The following is a 21,392-nucleotide window of genomic DNA, read 5'->3' on the forward strand; positions in this document are numbered from 1 at the left end:
TCCCCAGCATTTGGGCAGCCTATGGCTGGACACACTGCAAAGTGAGGTGGAAGGGTCAGGTGCGCCCCCTTCCACAACTGTATTTCAATACCAGAGCCTGTTGCAGATGTAGATCCATTACCACCCATTCAGAAAACCCCTGGAAATCCTGGGGCAGCATAGTGGGGACTGAGACCTGACATAACAGTCTCTGTCCCCTTTCCTCTTCACTACACATGGGAATTGAAGTTTTGCAACATTGAAGAAAATCAGTCCTATTAACTTTTAAAATTCATTAAGCTTAATTTTCATTTAAAGTCCCAAAATGAAACCATTCAATTTTTAAATACATTAATAGAAAAAGTTTAGTCACATTTTACATTTTAAAAGGATACGATTCATTACCTCTTTAAAAAAAAGACATTACTTTCACACTTAACATACTTCTCATGTTTAATAAGGATCAATAGTATGTTGTCCCAAGAGTAAAGAGGCAAATAAACAGAACAGAAATGATCTCTTTCAACACCTTAACTAACTGTAGTGTTAATTAAAGCTTTTTTAATTTAAGTACCTGACATGCAGATCTATTTATAATTCAGAGCATCAACTCGCATCTTTCCTGCATGACCTCACGTACTAACAATGAAAAGTTGTCCTCTAGTTATTAATTATCAGGGTGTCTGCACATTCTTAAACTGGAGCACACAGTGCACTCGAACTCACATACTTTAATGTTTTGCATTTTTTCAGCCAACTTAGCTATCAAAATGAATTTTCCCTTTTTTCATGCCCACTGACCTATGGCTAATGAGATTTGCGTTTCGATTATTTGAAGAACACAAATTAACTGATCAATGAAAAATGGCTGCAGATTATTGTAATAATGTGGCACAGCTGCCATAGCCGGTTTAATACTGAAATCAATTTCATATGCTCAGGATGATTTTGTTGATGTTGTTGGCTGGGATCTTTGCATCTGTGTCCTCTCCACAGACTCTGAATGTGATGTGGGAGTTGTAGGGAATAACCACTGTGCTCGAGACGGGCCTCCATAACCAGCCGCGACCCCCTCGCTTGTACATCTTGACAGTCACCTTTAGAGGAGAGAAAAAGATTCATGGTTACTTAGTTTAGGCAACAGCTTGGGGGCAGGGGGCAACTAGGGATTGACCATAGACATCATTAGACTTTTCTCTAGCCTCCCCTTTCACCTGAAAGGGCAACGGGCCAAAGCAGAGGTCGGCAAGCTGTGAAAGTGATGCTTGTTTTCTATGTGAAAACTTAGCAAATATCAATGCTCCTGGGTCAAAGAGCTCTCAAGCTGAGTTTACTGGGGAAACTTTATCTTTGTGCGGCTGAATTTTTTGCAGCTGTAGGTAGTCAGTACCGCACACAGAAGAAATAGACATTTCTACAGCATGGCCCCGTCGGCAGCTGGGCCCTTTGTGCCATGAGTTATGTTATTGACAAACCAGCAGAAAATTAAATGTTCCCCAAAGAACTTCCAGATGTGTTTTTTACTAATGACTTCATTACAAGGAACATTAAAAGACAGAGTAAATGGAACACTAAAATTCAAATTACATCAAAACCTCATCTCATAGCTTTGAGGGTTCTTTTAAGGGACTGCAATTATAATAAATTTTAATCATTTATTTGTGGTATGATGATGAGGAAATGAATAGTACAGTAGACTAGCTGCTCAAAATGTTATCGAAAGTATTCAAACTGTCACCAGGGAACAAAATAGAGCTGCTTTTTATTTTAAAAAAATCTTAATATATCACAGCCCACAACAACAGAATTGTGTCCTTTTTTGCTATTTATTAAATTTAAAAATTTGCAACATTGATCATTTTTTTAGTTGTCCTTCATTTATTTTTATGAGGAAAATAAATTAGCCTCATACTAGTCAATATTTAAAGGTATGTAAGCAGATCTGGTGGTACAGCAGACTGGTTATAGTAATGCACTGTACCACAGAATTGTGGCACAGAGATTTGCACCTATCCTTTCAAATGGTAACTTCCTGATTTTGATAGTGGGGAGATTTGGTGGAGGCTGCTTGTCCCTTACAGAGAGGAGAAAATAAGAAGGCAAGTTTTCCATAGTCACTCTTGCACAGTTCCTACTGCTTGGTTAGAGCAAAATTGCAATAAACCTACCACTTTATGAAAATACCAAGTAAATACAGATTTAGTAAATTAGGTAGAATAAGATGGTATTGATGTTGAAGAATAAATAAGCAGTCACTGTTCTTCACTGGTTGTATACCTCTTACTTTTTAGTACGGAAGCATGGAAAGAACTCCAACTGACTTGGTAATAAGCCTAGATATTTTATAACAGTTAGATTCAGGCTGGCTGCGTTCAGGAAAACCAAGTTGATAAACTGGACATCAAACAGGCTTTAGGTCTCTTATTTGCATATGCAAGGAGCCTAACGACTGTCTCAGGCGCGTGCCCTGGATGCCTCTTTCGATACCTATACCAATGACAGGTGCTGCATTTCCGGCTCAGAATGTACAGCCACGCTGCCCACCATATTGGGGACATTTACGACCATTTTACACCTGCAAAACAGGTGTAGCATCATCGAATTTCTAGGCCATCATGCCAACACTAGATCATGACAATATGTCCAGTTTAGGTGCTTGGAGATCTGTGCATGGAAATACGAATAAAAGTCAGCTCATTTACATACTTTTATGGTACTTCATTCATGAGTGCCAATACTGGAATGTCAAGTCACAATAGGCAGTGAATGGCTACCTATTCATTGCCCTTGAAGTTTTCTAACATATGTGGAGATGGGGAAAAGGAAGGAGGGGAATTGCGCATGGAGGGGAGTGGGGTTAGAGTTCTATAAAGTCTGGCCTCCCCTTCAGTGCTCATTCCAAATGGGAGCTGTGAGGCTGGCTGCTACTCAGCCACTCTAGATGGATTATGGGGCAGCATCATACTTGAAGAGAAGTTGGGGTACCAATGAGCCTTGCACATAGGTTCCTAGCAACCTTCGTGCTGGCCAGACACACTGTAGAACACTGGACACCTTGGGCATGCTATAGCAATTTGATTCTTGGCTCCTATCTGTTCTGATGTCTGGTGTTGACAAACATAAAATATTTCTGGCTGGATTAAATATGGAATTCACCTGCCATAGAAAGGAGGAAGAGCCACCTGGCTCTGTGGCAAAGGTATGCCAGAGCACTTTAAGGCAAGTTGACAAAATGAGCATCCAAATTTTTCTCTATTTGGTGAGAACAAAATTTAGATACCACAATAATTGTACTCATTTTAGCTCCATTTGGAATTTTAGCCAATTTGTAGGCATATTGTAAAATATCAAAAATTAGATACCTATAGAAGCCCTGGGGGAAAAAAAGTGTAAAATATCAGCTCAGAATTTGTGGTACTAAAAACAGCGAGGCTGTCATTGCTCTCCATTATTACTGGTTAAAACTGACAGCAACTTCTGGCATCCGCACATGCACAGTTAAATGTGGAAATATGGAAGTTGCTGTCAGTGATATCATGCTCCTCCACAGGGTGCGCTGTTTTAGTCTTCATAGGCGGAATCAAAATAGAAATCACGATTTGTTGTGAACTTAAAAGTATTTTCCCACGATTCTCGCTGTAAGGAGTTAAGCATTGTTCAATCAGCAGTAACTGAGTTTTGAACAGAGTAGTAAGTCATAATTACTGAATAGCCTCTCTGGCCCTGAAAAACTAATTTTACAAGTGTGGGGTCTCATTTCATCAGAAGAACATTTGTTTTTAAAGTTTGTGTTCTGATGTTTAACTTTCTCCCTTAATCCCATGTGTATGTCACAATCTTTATATTGCTTTCTGTACAATGAGTTCAACGTGATTTTATATTCCCTGCTTTTAACTGTCTGCTTTGCCGTCTGTGAGAATTCTTAAATCTGATTGGCTGATCAGCCTGAATTATGCCTGCCCTGTTGCTGGACTTCACAGATCCCCTGTAGAAGGCGCCAAATTCAAAGTAATGTTGGAATAGAGGAAGTCTATTCTCTAGCGCCCGTTAAAACTTTGTTGGCAGCTTTTTTCGAGGTTAATGGCGAGCGGCCGTTCCTTCGCCGCTGACTGCAAAATCCAGGCTAATGTTGCAAGATGTACTTACCTACACAAACAGAACAAAATATAAAAAAATGTATACTGCATTTTAAGACTTGCTTTCTCCATTGGCTCCAACCATGTGCAGCAGTAGAAAATGACTAGAGTTGTTAAAATTCACCAAATGGTCATTAGCATGCCCATTTAATATTAATTTTGATCTTGCAGTATAGGAAGAGAACATTAACAGTTTAAACAATGACAAAATTCAACTGGGTTAGCAAGCGATGTACGGAAAGAAGAAAAATTAGCAGGCTCAAGTCTTGTTATTTCTATAAAATCACTGGCAGGAGATAGAAAGTTCCCCTTTTTGGAACCTAAATACAGGGATAAGCTTCTTGTACAACAGTATAACCCCTATTCTACGCAGTGGTGAGGCAGTAGATCAGAGTTGGGAAGTGGTTTCAGGGGAACCCAATTGATGCCAACAATGTAGGTGCATAACACACACTGCAGACAGATATTGCCAGTATGGTAATGACTGTAGTAATAACAGTACCTACCAACTGCTGTATGCATAATAGACTGCAAGCCATAAACCTGATGACAGGACCGAAGCAGACCATTTGTATCCTCCATTACTTGAGGGCATAAACCAGGCTGCCATTCTAGTGTGCTACAGAGAAGGCCTGCATTTTTGAAAGTGCCATCCTTTAAATTCAGGTCCCATCTGGACATTAAAAGTCCCTTGATATTACTCAAAGAAGAGCAGGGAGTTCATGGCCATCATTTCCCTCTAAATAGATACCAGCAAGAAACAGACTAACTCATGCATCATCGCATTGTTGTTTGTGGGACATTGCCAGTGCAGAATGGTTGCTATGTTTGCCTACATAACAATTAATGTGGAGCAAAAGGAATTCACTCTGCAAAGTACTTTGAGAGATCTCGATGACATGTTAAGGCACTATATAAATGCAAAGATTTCTATAGTTCCCTCATGATCTTCAAGCAATTCCTGATCTTCCACTGACCCTAATAAAGACCATCATTCCCAGCCTGTGCTTTAAAAATAATGCAGTCTGTGGTAAGGATTGTGTCTAAGGAAATCAGATGAGGTTTTATGAAATTGCACTCCTGACAGGCACTTTGCTGGAGCGTGCTGCATTCCCTCCACATGCACAGATTGGAGTAACAGAGTTGTCTTCACTTTTTTAATATTTACTTTTACTGTAAGGTTTTACAATTCAACTATTTAAACGTGTTTCTGTTACCACAACACTTCCTTGTTCATATTTTATGCATTACAGAGACCTAATTGATAGGAGAGTTACTCCAGAGATAAAGCAAGCTTTTTTTCCTGTGCTGTCCTGAGCCCAGGGCCCGTGTACATTTTCGAGTCTATTCTTGGTAGAAAAGTAACACCATGACCTCACAGCCTGACAACTTATTAATATTTCTAAAAGCAGTAAAACATGTTAGGTTATCATCAGTAATGCCATAATCAGGTGCAATAGATTAAATAGATGCAGAGCATTATGTGATAATGTTAATTAAAGTTACAGCTGTCTCTCCAATTAGTTGGCTATCATTACTTCTTTAAGATTGATACAAATGTTTCTCTTCTGAGATGATCCCTGTCCTCCTCTCCATTAAAATTTTACTTGAATTAACAGTAAAATATAATGTAGTTTAATTTTCAGATTTTCCCTTTGACGTGTCATCTTAAAAGGCTGTAAATGGGATAACTAGAGCGAAGCCTTCTGCAGAGTTGGGTAACAGTAGATGTTGAGAGCTACAGAGCCAGGTGGCAGCAGGGGCTAACTAGAGAGCCGGGCAGAACTGAACAGATCGATCGCAGGATCTGTCAGGAAGTTGACTGCTACAGATTAACGTCTGTGATTGTGGGGCGGAGAGATTTCAAAGTATCAGAAATTGCATGTGCTTTAGAAAACCAGACAAACAGGAAATGTACTCAAAAAGCAAACGTTTTCTCTATGATTAAATAAAAAAAGACTGCCCATTAAAAGGATCCTCCAGCCAAAAAAAGCCAAATGGCAACCCTGTTCAAAGTAGAACCCTGTACTGTGACAGTCGCATTTCCGGTTCCCACATTATCCATACTTGCAAATTTAATTACAGATCATTTTGTGCTGTGGGCCTACATTTCATTGAAGCTGTACTGAGTCTGCTTAAGCACTACTGACATGAGCCTTACAGTCTTCAGATAAAGGAGAATGTCACCCCATCTGTCTGGGCTAGATTCAAACCCAGATTTTACAAAAGTCCTCTCACCCATTGTGTCACCCAGCCTACTTAATTTGATATTTCTTCAAATAATTTTTCTCAGAAATTATTTTGACTGTATTTTATATATTTTGAAAAGAAACAAGTACAGGTTGTACCTCTCCAGTTCGGGACTCTCTCATCCGGAAACATCCGTGGTTTGGCATTAGTTGGGCCTGAGGGAATGGCTGGTTTATTTTTTTTTAAGTTTTCATCGACTGCAATGGCTGCCATTAGTGTGTTCGGTGATTGACTGAGAGCAGCTGTCAGTCAGTCAGTGCATGCGTGGGTGCAAAGGGAGCCGCCCACAGGGTGCCAGCACGCACTCACACAGACACAGAAGCCCGGGCGCTGTTCACCGGTACCAGTAAGCGAGACCTCCTGTGGTTCGGGAAATTCTCTGTTCCGGCACCAGTCACATCTCGAGGGTGCCGGACTGGAGAGGTACAACTGTATTTATAATCTAAACTAATTTACACCATAAACTGCAGTGGCATATACTCTATTTTAACATTTTTGTTCTGAATTATACATGTGAAAAGTGTAGAAATCTAAACTGTCCTGTAAATAGGTGCATGAAAGAGAAATCATCCAGTATCAGCAACTCTAGCAATTTTGTCAATAATTTATTCATTTTGCACTACTATTTTAACACCATAATTCATAGGGAGAGAGAGAAAAAAAATTGGCTTTCTCCAGCCTACTGCCCCAATGAATTGCTTGCATTAAAACAATAGCGTAAAATCAGTTTATCACAATTTATCATTGTGAATACTGGCAATGTTGAACATACTACATTACTTCCAGTTTTAAAGAAGTTCTCTACTTTGCCTATACAATACTTGAGGCATGTTGGGATAATTTTGCTTTGCACTGAAACTAACATTAATGTAATGAAGACTTTTGTGTGCCAAGGTGCAATAAAACAAAACAAGAGAAACTAAACAAAAAACATTCTTCTAAGGGGAAATATGTTTAGTTTTATAGTCTTGAAATCCATTTGCTGCTTTGTTGTATTTTTTTCACATCATCATGTAACATTGCTGGAATTATGTGGAAATTTTCCCAGTTCTCCAGTGCATTTCAGAAAATCATCGGTACTTAAAAAAGAACTTGCATTTACATAGTGCCTTTATGAACTCAGGATATCCCAAAGCATTTTATTGCCAATTAAGTACTTTTGAAGTGTAGTTACTGTTGGTAATACGGCAGCCAATTTGCACACAGCAAACTCCCACAAACAGCAATGTAATAATAGTCAGTTTTTTAAGTGTTATTGGTTGAGGAATAAATATTGGCCAGGGAGAACTTCCCAGATCTTTTATGTCCACCTGAGAGGGCAGATGGGTTCTCGGTTTAAAGTCTCATCTGAAAGACGTAGCAAAGTGTTTCGCCACTGGTGCGTACTGAGAAATTTAAGCTGCCTATTGTGAAAGAAACGGCCTTAAAGGTGTCACTTCCTCTCCTGTCACAAGGGGAGTTTTCTTTCAATAGAAAAAGTTGAAAAACGGCATTAACACCTCTGGGAATCTGTGGCCCATCATATTAATGACAATGACTCTCACACTACTTAGGAGTTGCACAAAATGTACAAAATCTAGCTACAATACTGCAAAAATATTTAAACATTAATACTGGTGGTCTACATCGAGTCATGTGTTGGCCCTCGTTAAAAATGAGACCCAATTAAAAAAACTTTCAGTGCACATAGAAACATAGAAAATAGGTGCAGGAATAGGCCATTCGGCCCTTTGAGCCTGCAGCACCATTTAATAAGATAATGGCTGATCATGCACCTCAGTACCCCTTTCCTGCTTTCACTCCATATCCCTTGATCCCTTTAGCCGTAAGGGCCATATCTAACTCCCTCTTGAATATATCCAATGAACTGGCATCAACAACTCTCTGCAGTAGGGAATTCCACAGGTTAACAACTCTCTGAGTGAAGAAGCTTCTCCTCATCGCAGAGCTAAATGGCTTACACCTTATCCTTAGACTGTGTCCCCTGATTCTGGACTTCCCCAACATCGGGAACATTCTTCCTGCATCTAACCTATCCAGCCCCATCAGAATTTTATATGTTTCTACGTGATCCCCTCTCATCTTTCTAAACTCCAGAGAATACAGGCCCAGGTGATCCAGTCTCTCCTCATATATCAGTCCTCCCATCCCGTGAATCAGTCTGGTGAACCTTTGCTGCACTCCCGAATGTCCTTCCTCAGATTAGGAGACCAAAACTGAACACAATATTCCAGATGAGGCCTCACCAAGGTCCTGTACAACTGCAGTAAGACCTCCCTGCTCCGATACTCAAATCCCACAGCTATGAAGGCCAACATATCATTTGCCTTCTTCACCGCCTGCTGTACCTGCATGCCAACCTTCAATGACTGATATACCATGACACCTAGGTCTCGTTGCACCTTCCCTTTTTCTAATCTGCCGCCATTCAGATAATATTCTGCCTTCGGGTTTTGCCACTAAAGTGGATAACCTCACATTTATCCACATTATACTGCATCTGCCCTTCATTTACCCACTCACCTAACCTGTCCAAGTCACCCTGCAGCCTCTTAGACTCCTCCTCACAGCTCACACCGCCACCCAGTTTAGCGTCATCTGCAAACTTGGAGATATTACACTCAATTCCTTCATCGAAATCATTGATGTATATTGTAAATAGCTGGGGTCCCAACACTGAGCCCTACGGCACCTCACTAGTCACTGCCTGCCAACATAGAGTGCAGCAGCATAGAGTGGCATTTGTGAGTTTGGTAAATGGGTGAGTTTTATGGGTTATTCTCTTTAAACCATTTGGAGGCTGGAGTAAATTGTTAGTGGCAATTGTCAGTAGCTTCTAAGTAAGTAGCAGTTTAATTTAAAGGGAAAAAGTTAAATAGTTGGGAATCTTTCAGGTTTAGGCAGAGAAAAACAAGGTAACTCTCCAGTAGGAGGCAATTAGCAGCTAGTTAAAACCAGTTCTGTAAACAACTGACCAGTAGTGAGTCATCTGACCTGAATACACTTTAAAAAGAGGCAGCTCGTGCAGAGCACGGAGTGCAGCAGCATAGACTGGCATGTGTGAGTTTGGTAAGTGGGTGAGTTTAGGCAAGTGGGGGTGGCAGGTGCTGTTTTGTCTTGTTTTTCCTACCAGTGCTGACACTAGAGCAGCTGATAAGGAGTGCGAGAGTAGGAGACGGAGGCCCAGAGACCAGCCCAACCAGTTGCAGACAAAGATAGAGGGGTTCGAGATCGAGAGGTGACATCACAGCCAAGCTGGTAAGTGGTTGGCTGTTCGACTGGTAAGTATAACTCTCTTTTAGACTGACTTTTAGATTGGTTTAATTGGCAGCGAACTACTAAGTAGCTGTTTGGTGCTTAAGTAAATTTTAGTAAGTAAATTAATTTAAGGGTTAAGTCATGGCAGGAGAGCTCGGACCCGTGTCATGCTCCTCCTGTGCTATGTGGGAAGTCAGGGACGCTTCCAGTGTCTCTGACTACTATGTGTGCGGGAAGTGTGTCCAGCTGCAGCTCCTGACAGATCGCATGACGGCACTGGAGCTGCGATGGACTCACTCTGGAGCATGCACGACGCTGAGAATGTTGTGGATAGCACATTTAGTGAGTTGGTCACACCGCAGGTAAGGGTTAGGACTGATAGTGAATGGGTGACCAAGAGGCAAAGCAAGAGCAGGAAGGTAGTGCAGCAGTCCCCTGCGGTCATCTCCCTCCAAAACAGATATACCGTTTTGGATACTGTTGGGGGAGATGACTTACCAGGGGAAGGCACCAACAGCCAGGTTCATGGCACCGTTGGTTGCTCTGCTGCACAGAAGGACAGGAAAAAGAGTGGGAGAGCTATAGTGATAGGGGACTCTATTGTAAGGGGAATAGACAGGTGTTTCTGCAGCTGCAAGCGAGACTCCAGGTTGGTATGTTGCCTTCCTGGTGCAAGGGTCAAGGATGTCTCCGAGCGGCTGCAGAGCATTCTGGAGAGGGAGGGTGAACAGCCAGTTGTTGTGGTACATGTAGGTACCAACGATATAGGTAAGAAGCGGGAAGAGGTCCTACAAGCTGAATTTAGGGAGCTAGGAGTTAAATGAAAAAGTAGGACCTCAAAGGTAGTAATCTCTGGATTGCTACCAGTGCCACGTGCTAATCAGAGTAGAGGGAGCAGGATAGTTAGAATAAATACGTGGCTTGAGCAGTGGTGCAAGAGGGAGGGATTCAAATTCCTGGGACATTGGAACCAGTTCTGGGGGAAGTGGGACCTGTACAAAAGGGACGGTCTGCACTTGGGCAGGACTGGAACTGATGTCCTAGGGGCAACATTTGCGAATGCAGTTCGGGAGTGTTTAAACTAATATGGCAGGGGGATGGGAACCTATGCAGTGAGATAGGGCGAAGTAATATGGAGTCAGAAACAGATGGTAGAAAGGTAAAAAGCAATAGTGGAAGGCCGAGTAAACAAAGGCAAGAAACAAAAAGGGCCACACTACATCATAATTCTAAAAGGACAAAGGGTGTTAAAAAAACAAGCCTGAAGGCTTTGTGTCTTAATGCAAGGAGTATCCGTAATAAGGTGGATGAATTAACTGTGCAAATAGATGTTAACAGATATGATGTGATTGGGATTACAGAGACGTGGCTCCAGGATGATCAGGGCTGGGAACTCAACATCCAAGGGTATTCAACATTCAGGAAGGATAGAATAAAAGGAAAAGGAGGTGGGTAGCATTTCTGGCTAAAGAGAAGATTAATGCAATAGTTAGGAAGGACATTAGCTTGGATGATGTGGAATCTATATGGGTAGAGCTGCAGAACACCAAAGGGCAAAAAACGTTAGTGGGAGTTGTGTACAGACCTCCAAACAGTAGTAGTGATGTTGGGGAGGGCATCAAACAGGAAATTAGGGGTACATGCAATAAAGGTGCAGTAGTTATCATGGGTGACTTTAATATGCATATAGATTGGGCTAACCAAACTGGAAGCAATACAGTGGAGGAGGATTTCCTGGAGTGCATAAGGGATGGTTTTCTAGACCAATATGTCGAGGAACCAACTAGGGGGGAGGCCATCTTAGACTGGGTGTTGTGTAATGAGAGAGGATTAATTAGTTGTGCGAGACCCCTTGGGGAAGAGTGACCATAATATGGTGGAATTCTGCATTAGGATGGAGAATGAAACAGTTAATTCAGAGACCATGGTCCAGAACTTTAAAAAGGGTAACTTTGAAGGTATGAGGCGTGAATTGGCTAGGATAGATTGGCGAATGATACTTAAGGGGTTGACTGTGGATGGGCAATGGCAGACATTTAGAGACCGCATGGATGAACTACAACAATTGTACATCCCTGTCTGGCGTAAAAATAAAAAAGGGAAGGTGGCTCAACCGTGGCTATCAAGGGAAATCAGGGAATAGTATTAAAGCCAAGGAAGTGGCATACAAAGTGGCCAGAAATAGCAGTAAACCCGGAGACTGGGAGAAATTTAGAACTCAGCAGAGGAGGACAAAGGGTTTGATTAGGGCAGGGAAAATAGATTACGAGAGGAAGCTTGCAGGGAACATTAAGATGGACTGTAAAAGTTTCTATAGATAAGTAAAGAGAAAAAGGTTAGTAAAGACAAACGTAGGTCCCCTGCAGTCAGAATCAGGGGAAGTCATAACGGGGAACAAAAAAATGGCAGACCAATTGAACAAGTACTTTGGTTCGGTATTCACTAAGGAGTACACAAACAACCTTCCGGATATAAAAGGGCTCAGAGGGTCTAGTAAGAAGGAGGAACTGAGGGAAATCCTTATTAGTTGGGAAATTGTGTTGGGGAAATTGATGGGATTGAAGGCCGATAAATCCCCAGGGCTTGATGGACTGCATCGCAGAGTACTTAAGGAGGTTGCCTTGGAAATAGCGGATGCATTGACAGTCATTTTCCAACATTCCATAGACTCTGGGTCAGTTCCTATGGAGTAGAGGGTAGCCAATGTAACCCCACTTTTTAAAAAAGGAGGGAGAGAGAAAACAGGGAATTATAGACCGGTCAGCCTGACATCGGTAGTGGGTAAAATGATGGAATCAATTATTAAGGATGTCATAGCAGCGCATTTGGAAAGAGGTGACATGATAGGTCCAAATCAGCATGGATTTGTGAAAGGGAAATCATGCTTGACAAATCTTCTGGAATTTTTTGAGGATGTTTCCAGTAGAGTGGACAAGGGGGAACCAGTTGATGTGGTGTATTTAGACTTTCAGAAGGCTTTCGACAAGGTCCTACACAAGAGATTAATGTGCAAAGTTGAAGCACATGGGATTGGGGGTAGTGTGCTGATGTGGATAGAGAACTGGTTGTCAGACAGGAAGCAAAGAGTAGGAGTAAATGGGTACTTTTCAGAATGGCAGGCAGTGACTAGTGGGGTACCGCAAGGTTCTGTGCTGGGGCCCCAGCTGTTTACACTGTACATTAATGATTTAGATGAGGGGATTAAATGTAGTATCTCCAAATTTGCGGATGACACTAAGTTGGGTGGCAGTGTGAGCTGCGAGGAGGATGCTGTGAGGCTGCAGAGCGACTTGGATAGGTTAGGTGAGTGGGCAAATGCATGGCAGATGAAGTATAATGTGGATAAATGTGAGGTTATCCACTTTGGTGGTAAAAACAGAGAGACAGACTATTATCTGAATGGTGACAGATTAGGAAAAGGGGAGGTGCAAAGAGACCTGGGTGTCATGGTACATCAGTCATTGAAGGTTGGCATGCAGGTGCAGCAGGCGGTTAAGAAAGCAAATGGCATGTTGGCCTTCATAGCAAGGGGATTTGAGTACAGGGGCAGGGAGGTGTTGCTACAGTTGTACAGGGCATTGGTGAGGCCACACCTGGAGTATTGTGTACAGTTTTGGTCTCCTAACCTGAGGAAGGACATTCTTGCAATTGAGGGAGTGCAGCGAAGGTTCACCAGACTGATTCCCGGGATGGCGGGACTGACCTATCAAGAAAGACTGGATCAACTGGGCTTGTATTCACTGGAGTTCAGAAGAATGAGAGGGGACCTCATAGAAACATATAAAATTCTGACGGGGTTAGACAGGTTAGATGCAGGAAGAATGTTCCCAATGTTGGGGAAGTCCAGAACCAGGGGTCACAGTCTAAGGATAAGGGGTAAGCCATTTAGGACCGAGATGCGGAGGAACTTCTTCACCCAGAGAGTGGTGAACCTGTGGAATTCTCTACCACAGAAAGTTGTTGAGGCCAATTCACTAAATATATTCAAAAAGGAGTTAGATGAGGTCCTTACTGCTAGGGGGATCAAGGGGTATGGCGAGAAAGCAGGAATGGGGTACTGAAGTTGAATGTTCAGCCATGAACTCATTGAATGGCGGTGCAGGCTAGAAGGGCCGAATGGCCTACTCCTGCACCTATTTTCTATGTTTCTATGTTTCTATGATGCTATGAGGCTGCAGAGTGACTTGGACAGGTTAGGTCTGTGGGCAAATGCATGGCAGATGAAGTATAATGTGGATAAATGTGAGGTTATCCATTTTGGTGGTAAAAACAGAGAGAAAGACTATTATCTGAATGGTGACAGATTAGGAAAAGGGGCGGTGCACGAGACCTAGGTGTCATGGTAGGTTGAAGGTTGGCATGCAGGTACAGCAGGCGGTTAAGAAAGCAAATGGCACGTTGGCCTTCATAGCAAGGGGATTTGAGTACAGGGGCAGGAGCTGTTACTGCAGTTGTACAGGGCCTTGGTGAGGCCACACCTGGAGTATTGTGTACAGTTTTGGTCTCCTAACTTGAGGAATGACATTCTTGCTATTGAGGGAGTGCAGCGAAGGTTCACCAGACTGATTCCCGGGATGGCGGGACTGACCTATCAAGAAAGACTGGATCAACTGGGCTTGTATTCACTGGAGTTCAGAAGAATGAGAGGGGATCTCATAGAAACGTTTAAAATTCTGACGGGTTTAGACAGGTTAGATGCAGGAAGAATGTTCCCAATGTTGGGGAAGTCCAGAACCAGGGGTCACAGTCTAAGGATAAGGGGTAAGCCATTTAGGACCGAGATGAGGATAAACTTCTTCACCCAGAGAGTTGTGAACCTGTGGAATTCTCTACCACAGAAAGTTGTTGAGGCCAATTCACTAAATATATTCAAAAAGGAGTTAGATGTAGTCCTTACTACTAGAGGGATCAAGGGGTATGGTGAGAAAGCAGGAATGGGGTACTGAAGTTGCATGTTCAGCCATGAACTCATTAAATGGCCGTGCAGGCTCGAAGGGCCGAATGGCCTACTCCTGCACCTATTTTCTATGTTTCTATGTTTCTAACATCTTAACATTAATCGAATAATCTTGGTGGTTTCATCCAAATCCCATCCTCCACCATGCTACTCAGCCTGCAATAAGTTGAAAGGGTGGAGTGCTTGAGTTGGGAGAACAGTCCCCTGTAAAATTGGTAAATTAGATGATTTTGCAAGCTTGGAATTTTTTTTGCTGTGAAAAACAACAACAACTTGCATTTAGCTAGCAGCTTTAACATAGTAAAATGTCCCAAGGTGCTTTACAGGAATGTTATCAAACAAAATTTGACACCGAGTCACCTAAGGAAATATGTTAGGTGACCAAAAGCTTGGTTAAAGAGGTAGTTTAAGCGCCTTAAAGGAGGAGAGAGAAGTACAGGGTAGGAGAATTTTAGGGTGGGAATTTCAGAGCTTAGAGCCTAAGCAGCTGAAGGCATGGCTGCCAATAGTGGAGCGATAAAAATCGGCGATGAGCAAGGGGCCAGAATTGGAGAAGCGCAGATATCTTGGGATGGTTGTCGGGCTGGAGGAGGTTACAAAGATAGGAAAAGCGGAGGCATGGAGCGATTTGAAAACGAGAATGAGAATTTTCAAATTGAGGCTTTGCCGGACTGGGAACCAAAGTAGGTCAGCGAGTACAGAGGTAATGGGTGAACAAGACTTGGTGCGATTTAGAATATGGTTGAGCTATGGATGAGCTTAAGTTTATGGAAGATGGGAGGCAGGCCAGGAGAGCACCGGAATAGTCGAGTCTAGAGGTAACAAAGACATGGATAAGGTTTTCAGCCACAGACGAGGTGAGGCAGGGATGGAGACGGGAGATATTACGCAGGTGGAGGTAGTTTGTCTTGGTGATAGAGAGCATATGGGGTCAAGAGCTCAGCTTAGGGTCAAATAGGACGGCAAATGTTTGGATTAAAGATTGGCTACAGCCTAAATTTGTAAGTTTCAGTAGTTTCTTGAGAAATTTTCAAAACATCTCTCTAATGTCCACTATACATTATCTGGAAATTAGATAATTTGTAAACTTTGAAAGTGTATATCATGAATCAAATAAATTCAACCAGACATTTTCTGTTCACAATATTCTCTGAATAAACTTAAGCAAAAAAGTTGCAAATGTTTTATTTTTGTAGCCAAATATTATCAATCGTTACCCACACTCACAATCAACCTTGCTATCTCCTGTGGTCTCTCTACTCCTATAATCTCTACCATAGACAAGGCTAACTCCAATTACTTCCTTGTATCCCTCACTACCCACATCCCCCAACCCCTTTCTAAACGCATATTCTTCTGTGGCCATCCCTGGAAAAAACTACAACTGCACTTCCTAAATCACAACTGCCAAGACTTTGGCTCTCCTTTCGCCGCAATATTTCTGCAACCATTGATCTGCCTAATCACTCCATCACCTCCATCTTTGATGCTCTTGTCCCGAACAAAACCTTTACTTTCTCCCATCCCAGTAAATCCCTGTCATATGGCCTTCATCTTTGCTGCTTCAAAACCAGGGAATACAGACTTCAACATATCTGGCACACAACTGGTTTGGCCAACCATCACCAGTTGTGGCTGGTCCATATAGGGTGTATTTGGACCTCTTTGTGCTCTGCTAAAACCACCCAATATGCCATGTTCACACTGGAGGACAAAGATAACCTCTACCTTGGTTTCTCAATTATCAATCAGATTGTTTGCAATATCAACATGCTATTAAACCCTAAGCTAAGCTTCCGACCCTATAAACTCTGAATCATAAAGACCACCTCATCATCATCATCATACGCGGTCCCTCAGAATCGAGGAAGACTTGCTTCCACTCTTAAAATGAGCCCCTAGGTGGCTGAATAGTCCAATACGAGAGCCACAGTCCCTGTCACAGGTGAGACAGATAGTCGTTGAGGGTAAGGGAGGGTGGGACAGATTTGCCGCTCGCTCTTTCCACTGCCTGCATTTGATTTCTGCACGCTCTCGGCGATGAGACTCGAGGTGCTCAGCGCCCTCCCAGATGCACTTCCTCCACTTCGGGCGGTCTTTGCCAGGGACTCTCAGATGTCGGTGGGGATGCTGCACTTTATCAGGGGGGCTTTGAGGGTGTCCTTGTAACGTTTCCTCTGCCCACTTTTGGCTCGTTTACCGTGAAGGAGTTCCGAATAGAGCACTTGCTTTGGGAGTCTTGTGTCTGGCATGCGGACAGTGTGGCCTGCCCAGCGGAGCTGATCAAGTGTGGTTAGTGTTTCAATGCTGGGGATGTTGGCCTGGTCGAGGACGCTAATGTTGGTATATCTGTCCTCCCAGGGGATTTGTAGGATCTTGCAGAGACATCGTTGGTGGTATTTCTCCAACGACTTGAGGTGTCTACTGTATATGGTCCATGTCTCTGAGCCATACGGGAGGGTGGGTATTACTACAGCCCTGTCGACCATGAGCTTGGTGGTAGATTTGAGGGACTGGTCTTCGAACACTCTTTTCCTCAAGCGGCCGAAGGCTGCATTGGAGCACTGGAGGCAGTGTTGAATCTCGTCAACAATGTCTGCTCTTGTTGATAAGAGGCTCCCGAGGTATGGAAATGGTCCACGTTGTCCAGGGCTGCGCCGTGGATCTTGATGACTGGGGGGCAGTGCTGTGCGGCGAGGATGGGCTGGTGGAGGACCTTGGTCTTACGGATGTTTAGCGTAAGGCCCATGCTTTCGTACGCCGCAGTAAATACGTCGACTATGTCTGGAGTTCAGCCTCTGTATGTGTGCCGACGCAGGCGTCGTCTGCGTACTGTAGCTCGACGACAGAGGTTGAGGTGGTCTTGGACCTGGCCTGGAAACGGCGAAGTTTGAACAGGTTCCCACTGGTTCTGTAGTTTAGTTCCACTCCAGCGCAAAGCTTGTTGACTATGAGGTGGAACATGGCAGCGAGGAAGATTGAGAAGAGGATTGGGGCGATGATGCAGCCCTGTTTGACCCCGGTCCGGATGTTGATTGGGTCTGTAATGGATCCGTTGGTAAGGATTACGGCCTGCATGTCGTCGTGGTGCAGGCGGAGGATGTTGATGAACTTTTGGGGGCATCCGAAGTGGAGGAGGACGCTCCATAGGCCCTCGCGGTTGAAGAAGGCCATGTATAAGGGCTGGCACGGTTCTCTGCATTTTTCCTGCAGCTGTCGCGCTGCAAAAATCACGTCCTTTGTGCCCCATAGGGAACGAAATCTGCACTGTGACTCTGGGAGGAGCTCCTCGGCCACAGGGAGAAGATCATTGAGGAGGGCTCTAAGGATAACTTTCTCAGTGGCTGAAAGCAGGGAGATTCCTCTGTAGTTGCCGCAGTCGGACCTGTCCACTTTTTTAAAGATGGTCACGATCACTGCATCCCTGAGATGTCCCGGCATGCTCGCCTCCCTCCAGATGAGGCAGATGAGGTCATGTATTTGTGCCAACAGTGCCTCTTCGCCATACTTTAGTGCCTCAGCAGGGATTCCATCCACTCCCGTAGCCTTGTTGTTCTTAAGCTGTCTTATGGATTTTTCTACCTCGTGCAGTGTTGGGGTTTTACTGAGGTGGTGGCGGGTCGCATGCTGCAGGATGGAGTCGAGAACAGTCGAATCAAAGGCAGAGTCCCAAATGAGGAGATCTTCGAAGTGCTCCTTCAACCGGGCCCTGACTGCCTCGGTGTCCTTGATTTCCCCGTTCTTGGCCAGCAGCGGGGTGGGGCCTTGGGAATTTGGACCGTAGGTGGCCTTGACTGTGATGAAGATTCCTCACTGTTGGCCAGCTGCTGCATCTCCTGTGTTTTCTCCATCCACCACCTGTTCTTTAGGTCCCGAGTTTTTTACTGGACCTCAGCCCTGAGCCATCTGTAATGCTGCTTTGCTGCTCCCGAGTTGGGTTGTTGCTTAAGGCACAGAAATGCTATGCGCTTGCGATCTATTAGCTCTTGGATCTCCTGATCATTCTCATCAAACCAGTTCTGGTGTTTCCTGGTTGAGTGACGGAGCGTCTCTTCGCAGGCACTGGTTATGGAGGCCTGGAGGGCAGACCAAGTGCTGTGGGCATTTTGTGTCTCAGGGTCATCAAGGCATGCCAGGTTAGCTCTGAGGCGCTGACTGTATAGGGCTCTTTTAGCTGGGTCTTTAAGTGCTCCGGCATTGACTTTTTTGCGGCACTGCTTCTGCTGCCCCCTCTGCTTTGGGGCTATGTTGATGTCAACAATGGATCGGATTAGGCAGTGGTCCGTCCAGCAGTCATCAGCTCCTGTCATGGCGCGGGTAATGCGCACATCCTTGCGATCCCTAGCTCGGACGATGACATAGTCGAGCAGGTGCCAGCGTTTGGAGCGAGGGTGTTGCCACAATACCTTGTATTTGTCCCCCTGGCGGAACAAGATGTTGGTGATGAAAAGTTCATGTTCTAGACATTTTGTCAGAAGTAGGGTACCTACTTCTATCTCTGTAACAACTTCTGCATCTGCTCCTATCTGCTGCTGAAACCCTCATTTATGCCTTTGTCATTTCCAGACTCCACTAACTCAGTGCTCACCAGGATGGCCTTCTATCCTCCACCTTCTGTAAACTTCAGGTCATCCAATACTTTGCTACCCATATCCTATCTCACACCCGCTCATTCATCACCACGATGGTCCCCCAACGGCTCCAATTTAGAATTCTCATCTTCATGTTTAAATCGCTTCATGGTCTGGATCCTTCCTACCTCCTCGAACCCTACAAGTCAAACTTTCCATTCCTCTGATTCTGGCCTTCTGTGCACCTCCCCTAGCTTTGCCCTATAATTGGCAGATATGCCTTCTGTTGTCTAGGCCCAATGCTCTGGAATACCCTCCTTAAACCTCCACCTCTCTCTCCTGCATTAAGACCCTCCATAAAATCTACCTCTTTGACGACGCTTTTAGTCACCCCTTTTAATATCTCCCTCGGCAACCATTTTTGTCTGACTGCTCCTTTGTGAAGCGCTTTTGGGTGTTTTTCTACGTTAAAGGTCCGATATAAATGCAAGATGTTGTTACTGGTTAAAAATGAAATTTTTGAGCTGCATTTCTATTGGTTTCTACAAATAATTTGAACTGACTACAAACTTTTAATTTGGACTTATTTTTAACTAATTCATTTGCCAACAAATGTCTATGTGGTCCACTGTTGATCCATGAATCAGTAACTGAGCAATCCCTCCTCTCTTCATTCAACCTTAAATTGATATTGTTTTGAGGTTGAAAGATTTTGTGTGGAATTTAAATCATAAGCTTCACCCTGTCAAGATATACCCTAATAAAGAAGAAATATGTTTCTGTCCTAAAGTTTATCTTGAAAGGGATTTATATTTTGGCAACATACGCGTCCAGCTGATCGTATTTGAGTGACACATTACTTTTGGGGATACACAGATATAAAATTGCACACAATGTACAAATCCATCTGCAGCACTAGGTCAATATTGATAACTTTGGCCCATGCTAATTGCAATGTAGATGTAACTTACACAAGAAAGGCCTCTCTAGAGACAAAGGAACAACATATGTTGGCAAGCACACATATTGATGTTAGTAAACTCTGCAGAGCTTTTTGTTTTTAGTTGGAATACACAATATGGCAGTCCTGGTATTTTGAAGCTGAATATATAAAACAATGCATAAGTGAACATAGCAAAACCACAGCATATTCCATAGTCAACCATGCAAATATTGAACAGGCTAACATGATATTGTTACAGCTTCAATGTGTTGCCACAATAACATCCATGGAGTATTTCCAGAGTTAGCACTGAAGTGGAGGAATTACACCAGTGATTTTACATGCGTGGAAATCAATGGATGTGAATAGGCCTTCAAGATTTTTAACCAAACTAACTTTAATATATTAAAGCACAACAATCTTCCAATTCAAAAATCCAAATCCTATGGACTATTTTTAAAAGTATAGTATGAATGGGATCTTTAAAGGATTTTCTCCACTTATTAAGATTCCAAATAAGAGTCGTAAATCATATAAGCCGAGAAATAACTGTTGGTGATATTAGTAGACAAATTCTTAATGCGTTCATGTGTTTAATTGACACCAATTTTTCATTTCTGCGTTTGATACTTGGCATTCATTTTTTAGTCTTGAACTTTGGATCACTATTTCTGAATCTCCCAGTTTCCGTAGCAACAGGTTCCAGCAGTCTTGGTAATTGGTGCTACATTAGAGGTTTTACATGCATCTACAACAATGAATAAGAACGATGAAAAAGTTATTGTTAACAATATTTTTTTCTATCGAGGCCTTATTCTAAAAACTGTTAGTGAACTTTTAGCTCTCATGAAGCAATTTTCATCTTGAAGTTAGGTTACTTGACAGGTTGACATGGTTGTCATGAAGAACATAGATTCACACCCTGAATTCAACAATGTCGGCTATGTGATTAGGGGATGTGCTGAGATTAATTTTAAAAAATAAGGTAGTAGACAATACTTCTGCTCTATTTTTGCACACCTCCCTTAACAACTGTTTTAAATTAACAGTTGCAGGTGCTTTGGAGCAGCTCACTCACCTGCTTTCCTAGCCTGGGGGAAAACGGAGGAAAAGAAAAAACATGAGAAAAAGTTTGTTGGTTAGCTCGGTTCCTCTCACCCAACAGCTCAACAAGTAAAGGCATGGCATGGCACTGATGGCCCCAGTCCCAGGTGTGCATTGCGCAAACTACTCTCAATTGGAGTTTTAATAGAGCTGCAACTGGCTTCAGTGTTCCTTAGCTAAGGATATGCGCTGCT

General features: G+C 43.2%; 1 protein-coding gene across 2 annotated transcripts in view; it reads right to left on the reverse strand.

The window, feature by feature from the left end:
* Nucleotides 1–495: 495 nt before the first annotated feature.
* Nucleotides 496–21,392, reverse strand: part of LOC139259522 (uncharacterized) — a 351,083-nt gene continuing 330,186 nt past the window's right edge. For both annotated transcript variants that reach the window (XM_070875007.1, XM_070875005.1), the window contains exon 7: nt 496–1,076. In XM_070875007.1, the coding sequence (XP_070731108.1) occupies nt 909–1,076 (168 nt within the window). In that variant the 3' untranslated portion in view covers nt 496–908. The remainder of the gene's footprint in view (nt 1,077–21,392) is intronic.

Source organism: Pristiophorus japonicus, chromosome 3 (genome assembly GCF_044704955.1).
Source record: "Pristiophorus japonicus isolate sPriJap1 chromosome 3, sPriJap1.hap1, whole genome shotgun sequence".
Classification (NCBI taxonomy): Eukaryota; Metazoa; Chordata; class Chondrichthyes; family Pristiophoridae; genus Pristiophorus; species Pristiophorus japonicus.